The sequence below is a fragment of the Magnolia sinica genome, chromosome 16 (genome assembly GCF_029962835.1).
Source record: "Magnolia sinica isolate HGM2019 chromosome 16, MsV1, whole genome shotgun sequence".
Taxonomy (NCBI): Eukaryota; Viridiplantae; Streptophyta; class Magnoliopsida; order Magnoliales; family Magnoliaceae; genus Magnolia; species Magnolia sinica.
In genome coordinates, this window is record NC_080588.1 from 21680700 (window position 1) to 21708575 (window position 27876).

At 41.7% G+C, this 27876-nt stretch overlaps 1 protein-coding gene across 1 annotated transcript in view; it reads right to left on the minus strand.

Annotated features, from left to right (window-relative positions):
* LOC131228508 (chitin elicitor receptor kinase 1) overlaps positions 1–27876 on the minus strand; it is a 54250-nt gene that overhangs the window by 11551 nt on the left and 14823 nt on the right. Inside the window, exon 5 of the mRNA XM_058224196.1 lies at positions 21382–21584. Coding sequence (XP_058080179.1) covers positions 21382–21584 — 203 coding nt within the window. The remainder of the gene's footprint in view (positions 1–21381; positions 21585–27876) is intronic.

The following is a 27876-nucleotide window of genomic DNA, read 5'->3' on the forward strand; positions in this document are numbered from 1 at the left end:
GACAAATTCTGGATAGCACTCTCATTGCTCACGAATGTATCGATTCCAGAAATAAGCTAAAGAAAAGCGGTAGAGTGTGCAAGCTTGACATTGGAAAGGCATATGATCATGTAAATGGGGAATTCTTAGATTATATGTTAGGGAGATTGGGTTGTGGCCTTAAATGGAGGAGATGGATAATCTTGCATTTAGTCACCGTATTTTTTCATTCTTTTTAACGGGTAACGAAAAGGTTATTTTAAGGCTACACAAGGTATCAGGCGGGGTGATCCTTTATCTTCAATTTATTTGTTGTGGTCGGAGAAGCCCTTGACAAGATGCTTCATAAAGTTGAGGAGAGTGGTTTAATATGTAACTTTAAGGTTGTGGATGTAGGGATTCAAGTCATCTCCAATATGCGGATAACACTATATTGTTTTGCAATACAAATGCAATCTTAGTAGACAACCTAATCATCATTTGTTTTCAAGTGGTTTCAGGGATAAATATTACTATCTCTAAAACGGAGATGTTGGGAGTCCGTGTGGATAGTGAAGAGCTATCGTGTTTGGCGAATGTCTTCTGGTGCAAGAAAGGATATTTACCTTCATCATATCTCGAGTTGTGTCTTTGGATTGGGAAACCGGCAAAGTACCTCTGGGACAAAGTTATGAAAAAGATTGATAGGAAATTATCGAGTTGGAAGCGTCATTACTTATCATTGGATGGTTGGTGAACTTTTATAAAAGTGGCCTTCTAATGCAGGGGCATTTTCACACCGGACTCGACTGGGGTAGCCCGTGGGATGCGGGGACACTCGGGGTGGGTGACCCATGTGATTTGGGGCCCACGAGGAAGGTCTCGTGTTCGAGACTCCTCACCGGGGGTGATTAATGCGCATTTCACACCGGGCTCGAGTGGGGTAGCCCGTGGGATGCGGGGACACACTTGGGGTGGGGGGCTCATGTGATTTGGGGCCCACTAGGGGGGTTCGGCAAAGCTCCTAACCCTTGAGATGTGGGACCTAGGCTATGAGATAAAGGGATTAATTTGTCATACTCTAACAGTTGGAGCTTTTAGAGCAAGTGGTTAATTGTCCTGCATCACCCTCTCTAATATGCTTGTGTATTTCATGTCTCGTTTCAAATGCCTTGAGTCGATTTTGGGTAGACTGCAAAAATTGGGAAAGGATTTTTTTGTGGAAAGGGGCAAAGGAGAAGAAAGTTTAACCTTCTCAAGTGGGAAGAAGTTTGCAAGCCAATAAATGAAGGTGGAGCTGATCTAAAGGATTTGGGTCTTATAACCATAGTTCTTCTTGGAAAGTAGCATTGGTGATTCGACAATGAAATGGGTAGATTATGGAGAGAACTTACAGATACGGATCTCCGATGTGAGGGTGGAGCATGCCAAAACTCCTCTTTATCGTGCTTCTAATATCCAGAAGGCCATAGCTTCAACAGCCCTAGAGGAATTGCTTATTCTATTAGAAAAGGAAATCATATTCATTTATGGGATATTTGGCATGGAGATCGTGCGCTTAAAAGAACTTTTTCCTAGAATAGCTAGTCTTGCTTTGGATTGATTTGTTCTTATAGATCATTGTTTCCCGATATGTGGCAGATTTGTGGTTTGGTCTCCTCCTTGTAGTAGGAATCCATTGGATGACAAAATAGTTGAATTGACTAGTTTATTAAATCTTTTAAAGAATGTGCTTCCTTCATTTCATGAAAAAGATTTGATGATATGGAGAACGCATCAATCAGGAATCTTTTCTGACAATCGCTTTACAATTTAATTTCAGAGCCATCTCACATTCATAAGCCTTATCCATTCCATCATTGGTATTATGGAGCCCCTCCTAGAGCATAGATCTGAAAAGCGGTATCATATCAGCTGATAAGACCATATTGTACTGGTATCAGCTCGATATGATACGCAATACGGGGTCATATTGGCCAGCATGAAAAATCCATACCGTATTGGCTCGTATCGTGGTGTATCTCGTATCGGTTAGACCAATACAGGTATAAAAAGTTAAAACGGGGGTTTTCTTTCACTCTTTTTAATCTCTCCTTCATATCTTCTCCTTTGCTCCAAATCACCTCAATACATCATGGTGAGGGATTTTCGACGCTAGTTACAGATATTTGGAGGATCAAAACAACAATTTTCAGTGGATTTGAAGGATCGAAAGGGGTTGGGGCCGATTTTGGAAAAAATTGTTAACAAGGAAATCCATGGAAATGGTCATTTTATGCCTAGATCTTCCAAAACCTACTTGATTTGGAGATCGATTTGTGCATTTTTGTGGTTTTATTTTGGGCATTTACACCTGATTTTCCTGTATTTTTTGAAAACCACTTTTTTTCTTTGAATCTAAACACAAATATGTAATGGGAAGGCATTTCCAAATTCCAATCAAATCTACAGCAGATCTGATCGGGGAAAAAAAAAAAACTTTTTTATTTGGGAAATTTCCGTCTTTCCAAAAATTGTTTTCCTTTTTTTCAAATACATTGCTTTAGGGGCTAATTTTGATAAGATCTACACTAGATTTGAGTTGTTTTGTAGTTCTTTTTCAAATATTATGTTTATTTTTTTTCCATTTCAATTTTTTTTTGTTAATTGCTTTTTTTCAATATGTTGAAATGTAATGCATAGGAGTCTAGGGGACATTTTGCATCAGATCTGCAACAAATCTGACTAGTGATTTGGTTATTGTTGGAGAAATCAAAGTTAGGGACCCGATTTGGAGAAAATCGAAAATTTGTTTGATTTTTAAGATCGTTTTTTTCTCATTTCAAAATTTTAAATTCAATTTGTAATTATTTAATGATGCATTATAAAAATTATTGTCTTAGATATATGTTTAGTTTCTTAGTTGATGATGCAAACTGATAACACATTTTCTCTATTGTGGTGTTTGGGCTTTGTGCAGATAGCAAATGCATTGCCTTGTATAGTACTATTGTGTATTAAATTTAACTATTATTGTATTTGTTGGCTTGGGATGGCGAGGAATGTGAACGAAAATGTAGGGTGGAAATATGAGGTAAGGATTGAAGGGAGTAGACAACAACTTATGTGCAAGTTTTCCAACAGGAATGTAAACAGGGGCATAACCCAATTAAAACAACACTTGGCCCATCAAAAGGGTCAAGTGATAAGGTGTGTAAGGAAGTGTCCCTCAGGTAGTAAGGGACAAGATGAAGAAGAACTTGGAAGAAATCAAAGGTAAAAAGGCAATGAAGGAGAAAAACAAAAAAGAAGAAGAAGAAGAAGAAGGCAATGCATGATGCATGTAAAACAAAGGTTTTTGGGGTTCTTACACAACTGGTTGATGAGGACATTGAGTTAGGAGAGGATTCAGATAGGAAGATGACGATTATGAGGACGAAAAGTTTACAGAGTCAACGTGAAGATGAGGAGCGGCATCGAATGTTTGGGAGGACAGGTTCGATTCATGATGCGGGTGGGGAGAGTGACAGTTGTAGTAGGCATGGCAACAGAGGATTTTCCTTTTTTAATTGGGGGGTATGTCATGCCTTTACCGCACAAGAGCCGCGACCTTCTCAGCCTAACCCCCCCATATTCACAATCTTGATGAGGAGAGGGAGCCACGGGCACCTCATGGTGATGAGACAGTATTTAGAAAGACCAGTAGCACGCAAAAGAAATTAAAACACATGTGGTCAAAGCAGATTATGGGTAATCTTGGAAAGGCAGTGCTGCAAAGTTGTTCTTGCACAATAGTATTTAATGCAGAGGCACTTTCACACTAGGCTCGAGTGGGGTTGCCTAATGCAGGGGCACACTTGGGGTGGGTGACCCATGTGATTTAGGGCCCACGGGGGAGGTCTCGTGTTCGAGACTCCTTACAAGGGGTGATTTATGCGCATTTCACACTTGGATCAAGTGGGGTAGCTCGTGGGATGCGGGGACACACTCGGGGTGGGTGGCTGATGGGGACATCACGTGCACACGTGCACTCACGCCGCCTCCCCTACGCACGTACGTACGTAGAAGGACCCCACCATCGATCTGGCTCGATGACGACGTCCAGGGAGGGCCTCCTAACTAGAAATCAAGTTTTGGTTTAGAAAAGTGGCCCGATAGTCAAGAAAAGCCCACCATGGGATCTCATGATCGTGGCCCACTCGTCGGATTGGTTTTATATTTTAGGTTTTGCTTATTGTTATTATTTAGAACATCGTGAACACTTTAGATTTCCTTATTTGGTTTTTATTTTAGTTTACTTCATCGCCAAGTAATAGGTGTCGCACATGGTGCGAGTTTTTGGGTATAGAGTTCTCCCTATAAATAGGCACCCCTTGTAGTTCTTTTCATTCATTGAAGTTAATAAAAAATTCCTGCTTTATTTTTCTACTCTCTTCGTGAGTTGTGGAAGAATTCAAAAGTGGGTGCGAAGCCCTCCCTTTTCGAAGGGCTAACTACCGTGGTGCGAAGCCACATCGATCCCAATTCATTCCCATCTTCCATCATCTTTTTTTTTTTCCATCTTCCCCCACCATTCGTACTTCGAATTTGTCCTTTTGTTGCATCAGATTTCTTCATTGAAGCAGGTTTCCAGATTTCGGCCCGCAGGGGAGCTGAAACTTCGGCGGAGCACCACGCACAAACCATACATCGGATCCAGCTGAAATTTGGAGGTTTTTGAGTCCATCCCTGGCCGACCAGGGCCAAGGTGGCCTTTTTCTGAATAGTGGGCCCCACACGTGCGGCCGGGATCACACGCACGTCCGTCTGGGCCATTGTTGCTGTCCACACGCGGGATCATCTTTTGGCTCAGGTTTTTATCCTCTCATAGCCATTTTTTCATGAATCCTAACCCTATATTACATGATCCCTAATTGATTTGCCCATTTTTATCACCTTAGGGTTCCTTGAATTGAAATTAGGGAATCCCTTGGATTAGGGACTGATTTTTATGCATGAGTAGTTGATTTTATTTCCCTTTGACATTGTTTGATTTATAATTTTATTGGTCCAGTCCTAGCCTGTGTCGGCTTGGACCCGCATAGATTCCCCTTTAATTGAATGTTTGGATTTTCATGTGGGATGTGGAATTTGTGTGATTGTTTCTGAATTGGTGTGATCTAAGCCTGCAATCTTGCATATCATATTTAATTTTCCATGTCCTGCATCAAATTTGGTATCAGAGCCTAGGGTTCTTGTAGGGAATTCATTACATGTTTAGGGTTTGGTTGTTTATGTCCATTATGCATCAATTCTCATCATATATGGCTGTTTAGAGGTCCATAAACCCTGAAATAAGCTGCTGAAATTTTCTGTTATCCCCTTATTTGAATTATTTTAAAAATTAACTTAGTTTTCTATTTCTAGGTTTAGAAACTTTCCTTTTCTGTTTTTTTATAAACTAATTTTTTAGAAACTTTCTTAATCTGTTTTTAGAAACTAATTTCCTTTCCTTTTTCTTTTTTAGAAACTAATTTACTTTCCTTTTTCTTTTTTAGAAACTAACTTACTTTCTATTTTTAGCAACTTTCCTTTTTTCTTTTTCTTTAGAAACTAGGTTGTTTTTTTTTTTTTTTCTAATTTGTTTTTTTTTTAGAAGCTTTCCTAATTTGTTTCTTTAGAAACTTTCCTTTTTCGTTTTTTAGAAACTAGGTCGATTCTTTAAAAAAAAAAAATCTCTTATATTTTGACAACTATATTGCTGAATTTTGGTTGGCACCCTACACTAAACATGGAACAATTGCAAGAGTCACTAAACAAGTTGTCCCAGAAGTTGGAGTTTATGATTAAGCGCTTGGAAATGGACCAATGCTTTGAGCAGCTTGATGAACGCATTGCCTGACTAAAGACCATCTCCAGGACAAACCCCACCATTGGGGTAAATGTCCAATCTCAGGCAGGTGGCCTGAAGGATAGACCAATGAATGGAGTTGGCCAAGGAATCAGTCATGGGCGTGCACCCGTATACCCACCCCATGAGGGACATCAAGACCACTATTTTGAGGGGTATAACATGTGCAACTTTGTGACTGGAGAGAGTGCACCAGATGTTAGTGTAGAGTTACCCACTGAGGTCATTCCGGTAGTGGATGAGTTTCGTGATGTTTGTCCTGATGATCTACCGGATGAGTCCCCTAGGAGGGATATAGAGTATACCAGAACATGGGACATCGTAATACCTACAACCGAGTTTACGTTGAATAATTTTGTCGATAGGTCCACAAGTCTAAGTCCTCGTGAAGTCGTTACTGATTATAAACCTAGGAAACTTATTGATATTGTCCCTATGTCACTGTCCCATAGGTCATCAGAGTCTGCAAAGTCTTTTGTGCATCACATTCATTCATGGCATCAAGAAATCAGGCAAAAGATCATGACTAATAATGAACATTGCACATTTTCTACAGACCAATATAAATGTTTCAAAGGATTCAATATTGGGGACTCTGTGATGGTCTGCATCAGGCCCGAGCGGTATCCTTCGAGGGCCGTTCGTAAGTTACACATGTGTAGCGCTGGACCCGTCAAAATTATAAAACGAAACGGTTTCAATGTGTATGAGGTAGATTTTCCACCTTCCATGGGAATTAGTTTCATATCCGATGTGGAGGATTTAGTTACTTTTCAAGGGATCACTGATACTTTGTCCGGCCCTCCGTCCACCCATCCTGATTCTCCATATTTTTCCCTTGAACCATGGCCCCTTCCCAACCCATTTTCCCAGCCTCTACCTTCCATATCTACTTTTTCTAACATTTCTTTCCAGCCTCTACCTCCCATACCTACCCTTCCTGACCCATTTTTCCAGTCTCTACATCCCATACCTACCAATCCCGACCCATTTTTCCAGCCTCTACCTCTCATATCTGCCCTTCCCAACCCATTTTTTCAGCCTCTACGTCCCATACCTACCCGTCCCGACCCATGTTCCCAGCCTCTACCTCCCATACCTATCCGTCCCGACCCATCTTTCCAGCCTCTACCTCCCATACCTATCCTTCCCAACTCATTTTCCCAGCCTCTATCTCCCATGCCTAACCTTCACACACCCAAAAAGGAAATAGAGGATATCCTGGACCATCAGATAGTTTCAACGTCGGACGGCGGATTTCAGAAGTACGTGGTTAAATGGAAGTCATACCCAGCTTCAGACAGCATGTGGCTCACTGAGGAGGAACTTCAGAGACTTGATCCTGACATCTTGGAGCGGTTCAGGAGTTTTATTTCGCCAGTGCGAAATCTTTGCAGCCGGGGAGAATTGATGGTGACATCACGCGCACACGTGCACTCACGCCGCCTCCCCTACGCACGTACGTACGTAGAAGGACCCCACCATCGATCTGGCTCGATGACGACGTCCAGGGAGGGCCTCCTAACTAGAAGTCAAGTTTTGGTTCAGAAAAGTGGCCCGATAGTCAAGAAAAGCCCACCATGGGATCTCATGATCGTGGCCCACTCGTCAGATTGGTTTTATATTTTAGGTTTTGCTTATTGTTATTATTTAGAATAAATTTCCTTATTTGGTTTTTATTTTAGTTTACTTCATCGCCAAGTAATAGGTGTCGCACATAGTGCGAGTTTTTTGGGTATAGGGTTCTCCCTATAAATAGGCACCCCTTGTAGTTCTTTTCATTCATTGAAGTTAATAAAAAATTCCTGCTTTATTTTTCTGCTCTCTTCGTGAGTTGTGGAAGAATTCAAAAGTGGGTGCGAAGCCCTCCCTTTTCGAAGGGCTAACTACCGTGGTGCGAAGCCACATCGATCCCAATTCACCCCCATCTTCCATCATCTTTTTTTTCAGTGCATCAAACCAGTGCGAAAAGGTACAAGCTCAATGCCAACAAGCAGATTTCAGCCCGCAGGCGAGCTGAAACTTCAGCAGAGCACCACGCACAAACCGTACATCGGATCGAGCTGAAATTTGGAGGTTTTTGAGTCCATCCCTGGCTGACCAGGGCCAAGGTGGCCTTTTTCTGAATAGTGGGCCCCACACACGTGCGGCCGGGATCACACGCACGTCCGTCTGGGCCATTGTTGCTGTCCACACGCGGGATCATCTTTTGGCTCAGGTTTTTATCCTCTCATAGTCATTTTTTCATGAATCCTAACCCTATATTACATGATCCCTAATTGATTTGCCCATTTTTATCACCTTAGGGTTCCTTGAATTGAAATTAGGGAATCCCTTGGATTAGGGACTGATTTTTATGCATGAGTAGTTGATTTTATTTCCCTTTGACATTGTTTGATTTATAATTTTATTGGTCCAGTCCTAGCCTGTGTCGGCTTGGACCCGCATAGATTCCCCTTTAATTGAATGTTTGGATTTTCATGTGGGATGTGGAATTTGTGTGATTGTTTCTGAATTGGTGTGATCTAAGCCTGCAATCTTGCATATCATATTTAATTTTCCATGTCCTGCATCAGTGGCCAATGTGATTTGAGGCCCACGAAGGGGGTTCGGCCGAGGTCCTAACCCATGAGATGTGGGGCTTGAGTTATGAGATAAAAGAATTAATTCGCCATACTCTAACAGTTCGAGCTTTTAAAGCAAGTGGTTAATTGTCCTGCATCAAATTGGTATCAGAGTAGGAGGTCTCGTGTTCGAGACTCCTCACCGGGGGTGATTAATAAAGGGGCACTTTCACACTGGGCTCGAGTGAGGTCGCCTGTTGGATGCAAAGGCACACTCGGGGTGGGTGACCCATGCGATTTGGGGCCCACGGGGGAGGTCTCATGTTCGAGACTCCTTACCAGGGGTGATTAATGCACATTTCACACCGGGCTCGAGTGGGGTAGCCTGTGGGATGCGAGGACACACTCGGGGTGGGTGGCCCATGTGATTTGGGGCCCACGAAGGGGGTTCGGCCGAGGTCCCAACCCATGAGATGTGGGGCCTGGGCTATGAGATAAAGGGATTAATTCGTCATACTCTAACAGTTCGAGCTTTTAGAGCAAGTAGTTAATTGTCCTGCATCAGTATTCCTCCACATGTTGCCGATTGCTCATATTTTCAAGTGTTTGTTGATGCAGCAGCAGATGCGGGACCTAGGATTAAAATGCTCGATTCTTATGACATTGATTCGAAGTATGCAAATAACATCTATAATGAAGTTTGGGCTTATGTACAATCATTTATAAGGATATGGGTGAGTAGAGGATACACAATCGTGTGTGATGGTTGGACTGGCCCAACCAGATTGAGCATGAAAATTTTCATGGTCTACTGCCACTTAGGTACAATGTTCATTAGAACCATTGATTTATCTGATGAAGTGAAGAATGTTCCTTATATATTTGGCCTGATGGATAGAATGGTAGAAGAAATTGGAGAGACTAATGTGGTGCAGATTGAGGCATCATGTAAGGCAGTAGGAAAAATACTTATGGAGATGAAGCCTCATTTGTTTTGGTGACCTTGTGCAACACACTGCATTGATCTCATCCTTAAGGATATTAAGAAGAAAAGCAAGGTGTCAATACTGGTTGAAAATGCAAGGTTGATTGCAACATATATTTATAATCACAATTGGATAATTGCTCTTATGAAGAAATTCACAGGCGGGCGAGAATTGTTATATTCGCCACAAATTCTATAACCATAGAGAGTTCGTATAATCATAGAGGGGCACTTAGCGAGATGATTGCATCTCGACAATGGATCAACTCAAAGTATGGACAAAAGATGAGCCGCTTGTGGAGAAGTGTGCAATTATAAGATTCATTGGAAGAAAGCCCTAGAGGTTATGAAAGCAATGGAACCTTTTATTAAGGTTCTTTGACTAGTGGAAACTGATGATAGGCCGACGATGGGCTTTCTTTATAAGGCTATGGACAGAGCAAAGTTATCTATTAAACGTGATTGTAAACACTACAAGGATTATTGGTAGCTAATAGAAAAGTGCTGGAATAAACAGCTTCACAATGATTTCCACGCCGCAGGTAGACATAAGTTACAATGATTAAATTTAGTTATTCTTTTTCCTTGGCTTAATCTAATAACTTGCAATTATAAGTCATAGCAAGTCACTAATAAATTATTGCAATTGGACATATAGTTTTGTTCTCTCTTTTAATGAACTTGTAGGGTGTTTGTTAAACCCACAATTCTGATACACGACTACATATAAAAAGGATGATGAGATTACTATCTGTTTGAAGTAAAGAGGTTGGAGCCAGACGTTAACCAACAAGTTGATGCTATTACTGAAGTTAACCATTATTTACAAATATGTATTTTGAAATGCATTACGTATGTCACATATGTAAATTTTGTGGTGAGTCTAAGACTCGTGGTACTTAATATTAGCTAATCTTTCACAAGTAGAGATGTATGAACTGACAATAGGTAGCTTTGAAGATCCACTTGCACAAGCTGCAATACAAGAACCAATCCAAGTATAATTTATAAGTATAATGAGTTTGTAAGATTTAAGAAAGCTAGGTGGATAAACTATAAAATATGATTTTAGTTTTTACCAATTTAATAAATTAAATAACCGATATATGATATATTTATTTGTTATCTATGCAATGTTTGGAACACACGGCACTCGGTGTTGAAGAATTCTAGTTTCTAATATGGGGGATCCCTTTGGACCTGTGGTTTACAAATGTTTTTCTAGAGGTGGGCTCTGTTTTGGGAGAGGTGATCTCTATAGATGAAGCAACAAAGAAGGGAGAGGAGGTTGGGATTGCCAGAATTCTCATCATGAAGAAAAAAGCTGAAGAAGCTCCAACCGCCATTAAGATTGCGGTAGGAGATGATGTCCTGGCGTTGAGGGTGGAAAGGGAGGAAGGGAGGAATCACATCCTAAGATGGGGCGAGATTTGGGGTAGCAGGGAGAGGTTGGCTACATCAGGAAGTTGCGAGAGGCGAAGATTGCAAGAAGGACCACCAATTTCTTGCTCCAGCAGACCACTGAGGGAAGAGCAGATGACATGCCCTCATCCAATTGGCAAAGCGCTGGTAAGTGAAGTTTTAGCGAATGGAGAAGTGCTACCTAATGCATAATGCTTCGTGGGAGTTGCTCCCGACGTTAATGCGGCGCCGAGCCTCCAGATCTATGGTTCGAAGATCGAACGTATCCCCGATCGTAGTAGCATGGGGACACTTGCAGTTCCAAAACAAGTTCAAGCGTGGTTTGGACCATGTGTCAGGGAGAGCAATTAGCTCTTGCTTTGACCCCAAAGCAAGACATGGTGCAGGCTTCTTCCATGGGGATCTTGACACGTGGCTTTTCACACGTGTAGATCTCAAAAGCTTTCGTCTTATCTCCAACACATGCAAATAACTTGGCTCTGTTGGCTCGTGTCTTTAGTTGTGGCACATGGGACGGTTCGCACCTTAAAGATCGAGCGATTGAACAACCTTTTTTACTTCGGTTAGCATAGGTTCAAAACACTCCAACGAAGCAAGCTCCACTCGATCTCTCTCATAATTCCAGCGCTTCCACCCTTCAGATCTCGGAGCTGGCATTAGCAACAAGCAACTTGATTTCAAACAAAATAGATGAAATTGCATTAGAGCAACGTCAGAGCGATGGTTCTCCAGACAAATGGGCAGATGCAACCGAAGACAGAAGAATCATAGGCAAAAGATTTGTTGGATGAGGCGATTATCATCACACCACTTCGTGCATCCAATGTCAACAATGTCTTGGAGATTAAAGATCACGTGTGGTTGGCGGTGATCAACAACAATTGTGGCCACATTCCAAATAAAGATACCATCACAAAAGATCAATTTCAATGGTCTAAGGATGTTCTCGATAAGGTTAGGGGCATGGTAGGTATATCCTTTGGGGCTTGCAATGAGGTGTTATTGACTTTCACTAGTTTGTCAGAAATAAAGCAATTGAAAGACAACAGGAGCTGTAGAATTTGAAGGGCAAAAGGTCTCCTAAAGGCTTTAGGGAGCTCATCGACCTCGAATGTTCTATCAATTACGACTCAGCAAGCAGATCAGGCGCGACCAAGAAGGGAAGATTGGGGAAAGTAGGTGACCAATGATAGTTCTATCATGGAATATTAGAGGTTTGGGGTGCAAGGTCAAAAGAGCCCAAGCTCAAAAAATTTGCTCCAAGGCAAAAGTGGAAATCATTGCACTGCAAGAGACAAAACTTCCAGCCATTGACAGAGGTACGCTTGATTCAGTATGGGGAATTAAAAATAAGGGATGGGAATCCGTCAATTTTGTAGGTGTTGCAGGGGGGATTCTGCTGGCTAGGAATGCTGATGTGTGGAAGAGGTTGATTCCTTTCTAGGCTCTTTTTCCCTATCTATATTGCTGCAAGAAATCTCCTCGGGTAACCAATGGGTTTTCACATCTATCTACGGACCTAATTCTGGTAACTTGAGAGAACAATTATGGATTGAACTGCACTATGTCAGGCAAAAAAGAGATTTTCCTTGGTGCATGGGGGATGATTTTAATGTCGTGCGATTTCTGCATGACAAGTCCAATGGGGGCAAAATGACTACTAGTATATTGGGGTTTGCTAATTGGGTTGCCAGACACGAAATGGTGGACATGCCATTTGAAGGTGCTAAATTTACTTGGTCCAATGGGCAAAGAAATCCCATTCTCTCTAAGCTAGATAGATTTCTGGTCTCCTCAAGCTGGATCAAAAAGTATCTGCTTGTGCAACAAAGGGTTTTGTCAAGACCAATTTCTGACCATCGCCCTATTATCTTGGAGGTTCCTAATGACAACTAGGGCCCCAAACTGTTCAGATTTGAGTTAGCTTGCTTAAAATTTGAGGGCTTTAGGGAGTGGATTAATGATTGGTGGAGATCGTTGCAGGTTTGTGGGTATGCTGGTTTTAGGTTGACTTCTAAGCTTAGACAATTGGAAAATAATAATAATAAAAAATAAAAGGGTGGAAACAGGATGTTCAAAAAAATCAGGAGGCGGAGTTTGATAGTGTCTTTGGAGATGAACGATCTGTACCTATTACAAGAAGATGGAGAATTGTTGGTTGAGAATAGAGACAAAAGATCAAAACTTTACGCCAAATATGTTAAGCATGCGAAAGAAGAGGAAATCAAATGGCGACAGCATTCTAGACAGATTTGGTTAAGGGAGGGAGACAAAAATACTCGCTACTTTCACAACATAGCTAGTGCTCGGGCTAGATGCAACCGCATTGGCAACTTGATAGCGGATGGTAAGAGAATATTGAATAAGGGTAAGATTTGTGAGTCGATTGTGTTCTTCTATGAGAATCTTCTTTCGGGTGTCTCTTGGAATAGGCCACGTCTTGACAACTTGGACTTCAACAAAATCTCCAACAAAGATTCTTCTTCTCTTGAGGCTCCTTTCTCTGAAGAGAAGGTTAAACGTGCCATCGATTCCTTGGGTGGTGATAAAGCTCTCGGTCCTGACGTATTCCCTATTGCTTTTCTCCAAATTTTATGGCATACCATAAAAAAAGATGTTGTGGAGTTCATGACTGATTTTTACGAGCGGAGTCGGCTATTGAAAAAATTTGGAAGGGGCAGAACAATTGAAAGATTTCCATCTTGTAAGTCTAATAGGAGGCCCATACAAGATCCTATCCAAGGTCCTAGCTATGCGATTCAAGGGAGTCCTTTCCAACATCATTGCTGATAATCAAGGGGCCTTTGTGTTTGGGAGACAAATTCTCGACATTGCTTTATTCGCGCACGAATGCATTGATTCCCGGCACAGATAAATTCAGCGGGGTGGTCTGTAAACTAGACCTGAAAAAGGCATACCATCACGTCAACTGGAAGGGTGGAAACAGGATGTTCAAAAAAATCAGGAGGCAGAGTTTGATAGTGTCTTTGGAGATGAACGATCTGTACCTATTACAAGAAGATGGAGAATTGTTGGTTGAGAATAGGGACAAAAGATCAAAACTTTACGCCAAATATGTTAAGCAAGCGAAAGAAGAGGAAATCAAATGGCGACAGCATTCTAGACAGATTTGGTTAAGGGAGGGAGACAAAAATACTCGCTACTTTCACAACATAGCTAGTGCTCGGGCTAGATGCAACTGCATTGGGAACTTGATAGTGGATGGTAAGAGAATATTGAATAAGGGTAAGATTTGTGAGTCGATTGTGTTCTTCTATGAGAATCTTCTTTCGGGTGTCTCTTGGAATAGGCCACGTCTTGACAACTTGGACTTCAACAAAATCTCCAACAAAGATTCTTCTTCTCTTGAGGCTCCTTTCTCTGAAGAGAAGGTTAAACGTGCCATCGATTCCTTGGGTGGTGATAAAGCTCTCGGTCCTGATGTATTCCCTATAGCTTTTCTCCAAATTTTATGGCATACCATAAAAAAAGATGTTGTGGAGTTCATGATTGATTTTTACGAGCCGAGTCGGCTATTGAAAAAATTTGGAAGGGGCAGAACAATTGAAAGATTTCCATCTTGTAAGTCTAATAGGAGGCCCATACAAGATCCTATCCAAGGTCCTAGCTATGCAATTCAAGGGAGTCCTTTCCAACATCATTGCTGATAATCAAGGGGCCTTTGTTTCTGGGAGACAAATTCTCGACATTGCTTTATTCGCGCACGAATGCATTGATTCCCGGCACAGATAAATTCAGCGGGGCGGTCTGTAAACTAGACCTGAAAAAGGCATACCATCACATCAACTGGAAGGGTGGAAACAGGATGTTCAAAAAAATCAGGAGGCAGAGTTTGATAGTGTCTTTGGAGATGAACGATCTGTACCTATTACAAGAAGATGGAGAATTGTTGGTTGAGAATAGGGACAAAAGATCAAAACTTTACGCCAAATATGTTAAGCATGCGAAAGAAGAGGAAATCAAATGGCGACAGCATTCTAGACAGATTTGGTTAAGGGAGGGAGACAAAAATACTCGCCACTTTCACAACATAGCTAGTGCTCGGGCTAGATGCAACTGCATTGGCAACTTGATAGTGGATGATAAGAGAATATTGAATAAGGGTAAGATTTGTGAGTCGATTGTGTTCTTCTATGAGAATCTTCTTTCGGGTGTCTCTTGGAATAGGCCACGTCTTGACAACTTGGACTTCAACAAAATCTCCAACAAAGATTCTTCTTCTCTTGAGGCTCCTTTCTCTGTAGAGAAGGTTAAACGTGCCATCGATTCCTTGGGTGGTGATAAAGCTCTCGGTCCTGACGTATTCCCTATAGCTTTTCTCCAAATTTTATGGCATACCATAAAAAAAGATGTTGTGGAGTTCATGACTGATTTTTACGAGCGGAGTCGGCTATTGAAAAAATTTGGAAGGGGCAGAACAATTGAAATATTTCCATCTTGTAAGTCTAATAGGAGGCCCATACAAGATCCTATCCAAGGTCCTAGCTATGCGATTCAAGGGAGTCCTTTCCAACATCATTGCTGATAATCAAGGGGCCTTTGTTTCTGGGAGACAAATTCTCGACGTTGCTTTATTCGCGCACGAATGCATTGATTCTCGGCACAGATAAATTCAGCGGGGTGGTCTGTAAACTAGACCTGAAAAAGGCATACCATCACGTCAACTGGAAGGGTGGAAACAGGATGTTCAAAAAAATCAGGAGGCAGAGTTTGATAGTGTCTTTGGAGATGAACGATCTGTACCTATTACAAGAAGATGGAGAATTGTTGGTTGAGAATAGGGACAAAAGATCAAAACTTTACGCCAAATATGTTAAGCAAGCGAAAGAAGAGGAAATCAAATGGCGACAGCATTCTAGACAGATTTGGTTAAGGGAGGGAGACAAAAATACTCGCCACTTTCACAACATAGCTAGTGCTCGGGCTAGATGCAACCGCATTGGCAACTTGATAGTGGATGGTAAGAGAATATTGAATAAGGGTAAGATTTGTGAGTCGATTGTGTTCTTCTATGAGAATCTTCTTTCGGGTGTCTCTTGGAATAGGCCACGTCTTGACAACTTGGACTTCAACAAAATCTCCAACAAAGATTCTTCTTCTCTTGAGGCTCCTTTCTCTGTAGAGAAGGTTAAACGTGCCATCGATTCCTTGGGTGGTGATAAAGCTCTCGGTCCTGACGTATTCCCTATAGCTTTTCTCCAAAATTTATGGCATACCATAAAAAAAGATGTTGTGGAGTTCATGACTGATTTTTACGAGCCGAGTCGGTTATTGAAAGAATTGGAAGGGCAGAACAATTGAAAGATTTCCATCTTGTAAGTCATATAGGAGGCCCATACGAGATCCTATCCACGGTCCTAGCTATGCGATTCAAGGGAGTCCTTTCCAACGTCATTGCTGATAATCAAGGGGCTTTTGTTTCTGGGAGACAAATTCTCGACATTGCTTTATTCGCGCACGAATGCATTGATTCTCGGCACAGATAAATTCAGCGGGGTGGTCTATAAACTAGACTTAAAAAAGGCATACCATCACGTCGACTGGAAGTTCCTAGACTACATGTTAGATCAATTGGGGTGTGGTCACAAGTGGAAAGGTTGGACAAGGATGTGTGTGCAGTCCCCTTAATTTTTTGATTTTGGTCAATGGAGCGCCTCAAGGTTTCTTTAAGGCCTCAAGGGATCTAAGGCAAGGAGATCCCCTTTCGCCTTACCTCTTCGTCATTATAGGGGAGGCCTTAAGCAAATTGTTATACAAGGGGGAAGTAACTGGGCTTATTTTAGGTTTCAAAGTCGTTGAGAATGCCATACAAGTTAGTCGTCTTCAATATATTGACGGCACATTACTATTTTGTGATGCGGATACGGGGTCAGTGGACAATTTATGCAAGATTTTGGTTTGTTTCGAAGCTATTTCAAGGCTCAAGATTAATGTGGCTAAAAGTGAGATGCTTGGGATTCATGTTCCAGATGATACGTTGGCTGGCGAATGTATTTGGTTGTAAATCAGGCTCTTTTCTATCATCCTACTTAGGTCTTCCTCTTTGCATAGGTAAGCCATCCAAGCATCTTTGGTACAGGGTAATTAAAAGAATTGAGAGGAAGCTAATTAGTTGGAAATATCGGATCCTATCTTTTAGTGGTAGGCTAACCCTCGTTAAAGCAGCTTTCTCCAACATGCTAGTATAGTTCACATCTCTCTTCAAATGCCACAAGTCAGTGCTGGATAGAATCGATAAAATGAGAAGAGACTTCTTTTGGAGAGGGGGTAATGAGGGACACAAGTCCCACCTCCTAAAATGGGGGGAGGTTGGAAGGGGGAGCGGAGCTTAAGGAATTGGGTCTTATTAATATTGTGCTCCTCAATAAATGGCTTTGGAAATTGGGAACCACATCGAAAGGGCTTTGGAAAATTGTTATTGTTAACAAGTATGGCAGGCAAGAGGAAGGTTGGATGATCAAATCCACCTCCCTATATTAGGCCTCTATGGCTTGGAAGGCAATAGTATATAGCTTCTCTTTCGGCAGGGAGTAGCTTTCAGTCTTGGAGACAAGAAGCGCATACACGTTGTGTGGTGATAAGCTGCTCCATGTTCCCTAGAATTGCGGTGATAGCCACGAACCGTTTCACCCTTGTTCAGCGTTGTTATTCTTTCTGTGGCAAGTTAGTTATATGGAGTCCTCCTTTCCGAAGGAATATGTCGGAAGAGATTGCGGAGTTAGCGCACCTTCTGGAACTCCTCAACAACATATCCCCTTCGACTCGAGAAGAAGACTATGATTTTGTCCGCTCACCACTCTGGTCGATTCTTCGTGCGCTCTTTCTTCTCGGTTCTAACAGTGGGCTCTCATAGTCCCCCGCCTATTCACCCTTTTCACCACTGGTTTTATGGGGCTCCTCAACTGGCAGTGTTCGTGTTGCTAGTGGCTAGAAAGAAGAGTTTTGACAGTTGATAACCTACAGCATAGGTTTCTCATTCTTCCGAACATATACCTCATGTGCATGGAGAGTCCAGAATCAATCAATCACCTCTTAATTCATTGTCCTTCTGCGCAGGGGGTATGGGGGTATTTCCTTAGGTCGACTAATAGGCCTTGGGTGATGCCGGAATCTGTGGAGGCCCTCTTATGGGCTTGGCATGAGAGGGGTGGGAGGAAAGATGCTAAAGCGATGTGGAGGCTTCTTATAATGGCTATCCTTTAGACTATTTGGAAAGAACGATATGGGCGATGCTTCAGGAATGAGCTCTTTGGTTGAGAGAGTGGTGGGCATCATCAAGGGATTTGTTCTCGAATGGGCTTCAGTTGTAAATGCAGCTAAGGCAGGCATTCCCATGCTTGTATCTATGTCTTAGTGTTTATATTCTTTCTTGCCTTTGGCAAGCACCTTAATAAAAATTTTGTTACCTCTAAAAAAAAATCTATGCAGCTCAAATGGTGGGTGAATTATGGAGAAAGTGCACCCACTCTGCAGAATATTGCACTAAGTATCTTAAGTCAGTTTACACCATCTACTAGTTGTGAAATAAATTGGAGCACTTTCGCCCACATCCACACTAAGCAACGGAATCGATTGAAGGAGTTAAAAGTACAGAGAAATGTGTTTATTCACTACAATGTGGGGCTGTGATTGAAAAACATGAAGAAATTAAGAGGGCAAATTGACAACCTAGTGCAATATTGTCCAATAAATTTGAACTATATTTTTGTTAAAGACGGCATTCTTCTTCCATGGCTTGAACAAAGAGAGAGACAAAGTAACCAAAAGTGAGGAGCTTGAATACCCAAATCTCATTGCAGAAACAACTCAAGAGCTGTCCAAAGCCGATTATTGAAGATGATGAAGGTCGACGTAGTAGTAGCATGAATCAAACTACTAGTCATAGCAGTGTCGGTGGTGGTGGTGGTGGTGATGCAACTACTACTGGTGTTGCTCAGCACACCACACAGTTGTCTACAGATCGTGAGGTTAATGAGCACCGATGTGGTACACGAGGCTAGACTTATGAGTCTATTGAGTCACAATATAGCTAGGGGTGTACATCGAGTCGAACCGAGTCAAGCTGGCCTCAACTCGACTCGGCTTGGCCACTAGCTGACCTCAGCTTGAACTCGGCTTGGCTCGGTCCTCGAGCCTAACTGGCCAGCTCGGCTCGGTTCGGTCAACAGCTCGGGCCGAGTTCGAGCCGAGTTCGTCATTGAGGCATTTCCACAAACACCTGAACTACAACTTCAAAATCCCACTGTTTTACAAACAGAGGCAATGGTTTTACAGGTATTTTATCAAACACCTTCTAAGCAAACATAAAAACCAAGAAAAACAAAAAGAAAAGGGGTATTTGTTTCATGTACATACCTTCCTTGCCACTAGCTACATTTCGTTGAGTCATTTTATCAAACAGTTGGTGAGCAACATCAATGGCAAAGTAACCGAGTCACCGAACTGGTTCGATTCGAGCTAGATTCGAGCTGGATTCAATCCGAGTTGAGTCGAGCTGGGGCCTGCTCGAACTCGGCTCAAACTCATTTTCGAGCTCAAAAAATCAGCTCAACTCGGCTCGAACTCAGCTTCGAACCGAGTCGAATCAAGCTTTTTCGAGTCAAGTCGAGCGAGCTAACCGAGCTAGCTCGGTTTGTGTACACCCCTAGATACAACTAGCCAAGGGGGGAGGAGCATCATGGAGAGGTTGGAAACAACGGCACTCATGGAACACCGAGACATCAGGAGGCTTACAAACAGCACAGATATGGTTACGGATACACAGAGTATGTTGGACCACTTTCATGTTGGAGTAGTCCTGATCAACAAGATCCATATGGATATGGATATTCGAATCCAAATCCAAACTATTCGTCATCAGTATCACAGTCTCAGCAGTACAAGCAACAATATAGCTATTCGTCTGGCGTTGGTGGACATCCTTACTCGAGATCAGGGTTGATTCGTAGTCAGAATTAGTCTTCCTTTTTCGTTGACGTACTGTACTCTTTCCATCCAAATCTGATTATTATGGATATGTAACGCTAGCACCTGTTGCAAAGCCACAGGCGCAGTCGGATGATAACGAGCACGTGGAGGTTGACTAGCCATAACTAGCTAGATTTTCATTTTGGTGATGAGGTGATTGGTGAGTTTTTATTAAGACAAGTGTTTTTTTTAGAAATTATTAATAGTTAACATAATTAGTAAGTACTATGTATTTCTACATATACATTGTTACATACACATTCTCCAAGCAAGCACAATAGTGACTAGTGATACTTCTTGGACACTTAATATTTAATAGTCCAATAGTTGATATATAATCATATTAGGTTATTAGCAAAATATGATATCAACTTATGAAATTTATCAACAATTTAAAAAATAAATAAATCAACACCACAACTTACAGTAGGTCAACTCGACAGGACAACATTCTTACCAGAGAATGGTATAATACACCATAAAATACATAGTCAAAACACACACACACACAAAAACAAAGATAGATCCTTTAATATCTCTTTTTTTTTTTCTTATTTTTCTGATATTTTTTTTCTTATTTTTTCTTCAAAAATATTCCAACTGATACGAGACGATATGGCCCCGATACCGATACATGACATTGAATCGTATCATTTCTCCACCAGGCCAATACGACAACCAATACCATCATTCAGAACCATGTCCCGAAGCTATGCCTTTTGTTTGGCTTGTAGGAAGAAAGAGAGTCTTAACCATCGACAACTTGCAAAAGAGATCCCTCATCCTTTCCAATATTTATTTGATGTATATGGGGGACGCAATGTCGATTGATCACCTTTTCAATCATTGCTCTTTTTTTTTTTTTTGGGGTTAGCTTGTTAGTACACACCCATGTCAGTACATACACACTCCATGTTAGCCACCCCCGCTAGGGATCAATCATTGCTCCTTTGCTTGTAAGGTGTGAGAGCATTTTCTTGACTTTTTTCATGTTTCTTGGTTGATGCCGAAGTCTGTGGAGGACCTCCTATGAGTTTGGCATGGAGGTGGGGGTAGGGTAAGCTAGGAGAGCTATATGGAGACTTACTAAGATGGCTATTTTTTGGATTGTTTGGGGGGACCGGAATAGTAGTTTCTTTTGGAACAAGGGATCTTCCATGGAAGAAGATATTAGCAAAATTGAAAGGGTCGTTGTGGATTGAGCTTCCTCTGTAAATGCAGAAAAGTGCGTTAGTTTTTCTTCTTTTTTCGAGTTGTAGAGTCTGAGTTGTATTCTTTTCCTGCCTCTCAGTGGGCGTTTCAATAAATCTTCAGTTATTTTTCAAAAAAGAAAATGTTGGCATTTGTAATTTTGCAATATTAGCATTGTATTTATTGCAAACAAATTAAAGAATATCAACACACAATAATTCTTACTCATGGAAGAGAGACCAAGATAGGATGCCACATACCCTTGGAACCAAGTAATTTCAATGCTTAGAATAAAGTAACCTAAAGAAATTAAGAGCGAAGCAACATAATACATGCACAATGTAGAAATTTTCACCGTATCAAGGGTGCGAAGAAATAAATCAATAATAACATGAAGAACCAACCTCTCCTCTTAGCTCTGCATAATAAACAGCACCGAAGCCACCTTCACCAATTTTATTAGCCAAGCTGAAGTCACTCGTAGCTTTGGCAAGCTCTTCATAGGAGAATTCTACCGACTTGTCCACAGTAATACCTGTAAGCCCCGGAGAACTGGCACCAACAAGTGCAACTGATTCTGTAGTTCTATCTAAGGCAGTGACAGGACCTAATACCACAAAAGGTAAAGAATCATTCACATCGCATGCTTTGCTCCACTCAAAAATTTTCACATAACTGTTAAAAGAAGAAGATGCTTGTTTACAAGTGAAGGTCAAACATGCCATTTATGGAACGGATCTTATTAAGCCAAGAAATAGATCTTCATTTACTTGGAATAAGGCTAAAGCTCTCAAGGCTGTGTATGATTTGAACGTTAGATTGATTACTAGAAAGAATAAAACTAATGTAGCAATAGAGCAGTCCTATTAGTCTAAAGACTTTGAATCATTTATTGACTCGTTCTGACTAACTTTTCATGGCTAAAATTGCTAAGTTATTGCAGAAAAGACAAAACTAGCAATGGCAATGCTCATAGTCACTTCAGTCATTATATAATTATAGTCCATAGAGATGTTGCTTTTCTTGACTAAAATTGCTAAGCTATTGCGGAAAAGACAGCTCCCAACAGAAATGCTCATAGTCGCTTCAGTCATTACATAGTTCTAGTCCATATAGATACTTAAACTGATGCAGGACATGAAATTTAAATATGATGTGCGAGATTTCAGGCTTAAGATCACGTTAGTTCAGAAACAATTACACAAATTTCATATCCCACATGAAAGTCCAAACCATTCAATTAAGGGGAATCTATACGGGTCCAGGCCTACACATGTTAGGGCTGGATCTATTAAAATTATAAACCAAACGATGCTCAAAGATAAGCAGTAATCATCCACACATGCATAGCAATCAGTCCCTAATCCAAGGGATTCACCAATTTTAATTCAAGGAACCCTAGGGTGAAAAAAGGGGCAAATAAATTAAAGATAATGCAATCTAGAGTTAGGGTATATGAAAAACTGGTATAAGAGGGTAAAATAAGAAGAAAACTTGAACTGGAAGACAGTTCCCGCACGCGGACAACAACAATGGCCTAGACGCACGTGCATGTGATCACGGTCGCACGTGTGTGGGGCCCACTATTCAGAAAAATGCCACCTTGGCCCTGGTCAGCCAGGGATGGACTCCAAAACCCCCAAATCTCAGCTCGATCCGATGCACGGTTTGTTCGTGGTGCTCCGCCGAAGTTTCAGCCTTCCTGTAGGGCCAGATTCTGAAATTCTGTTGTAGGGACGAGAATTGGTGTAATAGATGATTGATTCGAAGTGTAGATAATGGGGTGAGATGAGAAGAAGGGATGATAGAAAATTGGTAGTAGAGATGGCGATGGAGGGGAGGCGAATCAGGATAGATGTGGCTTCGCACCACGGTAGTTAACCGTTCGATAAAGGAAGGGCTTCACACCCAATTAGGCTTCATAACTCAGAAAGTAAGAAAACATAGAATTTTTATTAATCTTCAATGGAATCAAAAGAACTACAAGGGGTGCCTATTTATAAGAAAACCCTATACCTCAAAACTCGCGCCATGTGCACAACCTATTACTTGGCGATGAAGTAAACTAAATTAAAAATCAAACAAAGAAATCTAAAGCGTTCATGATATTCTAAATAATAACAATAAGCAAAACCTAAAATATGAAATCAATTCGACTAGTGGGCCCCAATCATGAGATCCCATGATGGGCTTTACTTGGTTATCGGGCCCGCTCCAAGGAACCAAAACTCCGTCTTCTAGCTAGGGGGCCCTCTCTGGACGTCGTCATCAATCCAGATCGACGGTGGGGCCCTCCTTCGTGCGTACGTGCGTAGGGGGCAGCGCGCATGCGCGTGTGCACATGATGTCCCCATCAATTCTCCCTGGCTGCGAAGATTTCGCCACTGGCGAAATAAAACTCACTGAACTGCTCCAGGATGTCGGATCAAGTCTCTGAAGCTCCTCCTCAGTGAGCCACGTACTATCTGAAGCTGAGCGTGACTTCCATTTAACCAGATACTTCTAAAACCCGCCGTCCGACGTTGAAACTATCTGATGGTTTAGGATATCCTCTCCTTCCTCTCTGAGTGTGTAAAGGTTAGGTATGGAAGGCAGAGGCTGAGAAGAAAGGTCAGGAAGAGTAAGTATGGGAGGTAAAGACTGGGAAAATGGATTGGGACGGGTAGGTATGAGACGTAGAGACTGGGAAAATGGGTTGAGAAAGGTAGGTATGGAAGGTAGAGGCTGAGAAAATGGGTCAGGACAAGTAGGTATGGGACATAGAGGCTGAAAAAATTGGTCGGGAATGGTAGGTATGGAAGGTAGAGGCTGGGAAAATGGGTCGGGAAGGGGCCATGGATCAAGGAATAAATTTAGAGAATCAGGATGGGTGGGCGAAGGGCCAGACAAAGTATCAGTGGTCCCCTGAAAAGTAACTAGATCCTCCACATTGAATGCGGAACTAGTTCTCATGGAAGGTGGAAGATCTACCTCATACGCATTGAGATTGTTTCGTTTTATAATTTTGAAGGGTCCAGCGCTACGCGTGTATAACTTATGAACGGCTTTCGGAGGATACCGCTCGGGCCTGATGCGGACCATCACAGAGTCCCCAATATTGAATTCTTTGAAACGTTCATGCTGGTTTGCAGAAAATTTGTAATGTTCATTACTAGTAGTGATCTTTTGCTTGATTTCTTGATGCCATGAATGAATGTGATGCGCAAAAGACTCTGCAGGCTTTGACGGCCTGTGAGACAGAGACATAGGGACGATATCAATAGGTTTCTCGGATTTATAACCAGTAACGACTTCATAAGGACTGGGACCTGTGGACCTATCGATAGAACTATTAAACGCAAACTCGGCTGTAGGTATTACGGTGTCCCATGTTCTGGTGTGCTCTATATCCCTCCTAGAGGGAGACTCATCCAGTAGATCATCAGGAAAGATATCATGAAACTTATCCACTATCGGAATGGCCTCAGTAGGTAACTCTACACTAGCCTCTAGTGCACTCTCTCTAGCCACGAGGCCGCACATGTGGTACCCCTCAAAATAATGGTCTTGATGTCCCTCATGGGGTGGGGGTACGGGTGCACGCCCATGACTGATTCCTTGGCCACCTCCATTCATTGGTCTATCCTCCTAGCCATCTGCCTGAGATTGGCCATCTTCCCTAATGGTGGGGTTAGGCCTCTATTTGGTCAAGGCTTTGATCTATGTCTTGTTCCAAGCGCTTACCCCAAGACTCGATCTATTGGGACAGCTTGGTTAGTGACTCTAGTAGTTGTTCCATGTTTAGTGTAGGGTGCTAGCCAAAACCATGACCCGTACGTGTAAGCGTACAACTTAACTCTACCTAAGGACTTTTTACGACGATTATATGGGACTAAATGATCCTATGAGACTCTATATGAGGGAAACTACGCAATGCTACTAAAATCTAGCAATATAGTTGTCAAAATAAAGGAATAACAGAAAGTTACAGCAATGTAAATTGCTAACTTCCTGCTAACTGAAATTTCAGCAACTAATATCAAGGACTATAGACTCTTAAAAGCTACATATGATGAACTGAATACATGATGGACTCAAACAAACTAACCCTAAACATGTAATGTATTCCCCTATAAGAACCCTAAGCTCTGATACCAAATTTGATGCAGGACATGAAATTTAAATATGATGTGCGAGATTTCAGGCTTAAGATCACGTTAGTTCAGAAACAATTACACAAATTTCATATCCCACATGAAAGTTCAAACCATTCAATTAAGGGGAATCTATACGGGTCCAGGCCTACATATGTTAAGGCTGGATCTATTAAAATTATAAACCAAATGACGCTCAAAGATAAGCAGTAATCATCCACACATGCATAGCAATCAGTCTCTAATCCAAGGGATTCACCAATTTCAATTCAAGGAACCCTAGGGTGAAAAAAGGGGCAAATAAATTAAAGATAATGCAATCTAGAGTTAGGGTTTATGAAAAACTGGTATGAGAGGGTAAAATAAGAAGAATACCTGAACCGGAAGACAGTTCCCGCATGCGGAGAACAACAATGGTCAAGACGCACGTGCATGTGATCACGGCCGCACGTGTGTGGGGCTTACTATTCAGAAAAATGCCACCTTGGCCCTGGTCAGCCAGGAATGGACTCCAAAACCCCCAAATCTCAGCTCGATCCGATGCACGGTTTGTTCGTGGTGCTCCGCCAAAGTTTCAGCCCTCCTATAGGGCCAGATTCTGAAATTCAGTTGTGGGGAGGAGAATTGGTGTAATAGATGATTGATTCGAAGTGTAGATGATGGGGTGAGATGAGAAGAAGGGATGATAGAAGATTGGTAGTAGAGATGGCGATGGATGGGGGCAAATCGGGATAGATGTGGCTTCGCACCACGGTAGTTAACCCTTCGATGAAGGGAGGGTTTCACACCCAATTAGGCTTCATAACTCAGAGAGTAGGAAAACATAGAATTTTTATTAATCTTCAATGGAATCAAAAGAACTACAAGGAGTGCCTATTTATAAGAAAACCCTATACCCCAAAACTCCCGCCATGTGCACAACCTATTACTTGGCAATGAAGTAAACTAAAATAAAAATCAAACAAAGAAATCTAAAGCGTTCATGATGTTCTAAATAATAACAATAAGCAAAACCTAAAATATGAAATCAATCCGACTAGTGGGCCCCGATCATGAGATCCCATGATGGGCTTTACTTGATTATCGGGCCCACTCCAAGGAACCAAAACTCCGTCTTCTAGCTAGGGGGCCCTCTCTGGACGTCGTCATCGATCCAGATCGACGGTGGGGCCCTCCTTCGTGCGTACGTGGGTAGGGGGCGGCGCGCATGCGCCTGTACACATGATGTCCCCATCATAAACCCGATAATATTGTTTGTACAACAGAAAAAAATAAATAAATAAATAACTTCTGTAGAAGAAAGAGAGAGAAAAGGAGATGGAGAAAGAGAATGGAGAATCTATAAGGGCTACATGCCCCTACTCTCTTCTTTTATTTTAAGTAAACAAAAAAAAGAAGTAAAAATCCCAAAGCTACCCCTCACAATATGACATTTGAATATTAAGTGTGCATAATTGAATAAATAACGAAAAATAGGAACCAAACTCAAGACTAGGTGGGCTGTACCACCGTACGGCCCCTTACATTCATCCAGGTAGGCTGTACAGTCGTATGGCCCACATCAACACTATTCAACAGTCATTAGCAATTTCAAAGACATGGTTCTCCATTGTCGACTGCTGACCTAACCAAATCTACACTTGTTAATCTCCCAACATATTACCTGCTCCTGTTCAAGATTCCGCCCAAGGTGGCAAAAAGGTTGGAGGAGATTCAGCAGAACATTTGTGGGAGGTGAGGAAAAGGGGGATAAATTCCCTCTTTCGTTGGTCATCAAGAGCAGGGAAAGTCATCATAAAAGGGTTGAGATTTCAGGCTGTCAAAGGTGATATAATCAGATTTTGGGTAATGGTTGGGTCACGCCACTTCTGCTCTCAAAGATTTCCTTGGCTCTTCTAGCTTTCAGTTTGGAATATTCTCATAAAGGATTACTTTGAAATTATAGAGTGACTTGTGTGCAATGTACAATTTGGAAGGAAGACTCTCAATGTGGAAATCAGCATGCTTTCAGACCTGCTGCGTGTACTAGATGGGACCTTTCCCACCTACAATGGGAAGCGGATTTGCGTACTGTGTAAACTTTGTGGGGTCGACCATGATTTATGTATTTATACCACTCCGTCCATCTGTTTTACCAGATAATTTTAGGGCTTGAGCCTAAAAATGAAGCATATCCAAAGCTTAAGTGGACCGCACCACAGGAAACAGTGTGAATTGAATGTCTACCACTGAAGATTTCTTGGAAGCCACAGAAGTTTCGGATCAAGCTGATATTTGTGTTTTCCCTTCATCCATGTCCGTGCGATCATATGAACAGGTTGGATGACAAACAAACATCACTGTGGGCCCTAGGAAGGTTTCAATGGTGGAAATCATTATTCCCACTGTTTCCTGTGGTGTGATCCATTTGAGTTTTGGATATGATTCAATTTTAGTCTAAACCCCTAATATGAGCTGGAAAAACAGATGGACGGCATGGATAAACCACATACATTCATGGTGGGCCCAACAGAGTTTACTCAGTGCGATAAAAGCGTACTGAGTTACTCAGTACGCAATCCAATTTCCCTATAATGGGAATGACAATATATACATATATATATATATATATATATATATATGTATTTGGACCCCCTCTACTTTGAGAGCTTTTATTTTCTTTTTTCAACGAAGCAACTCTTTAACATGATAAGTTGTGTGGTGCAATATTCTCCTCAATGTGCAAACAGTTTGGGGTATGTGTGGTGCTCAGGTAGAAGCGTTTTG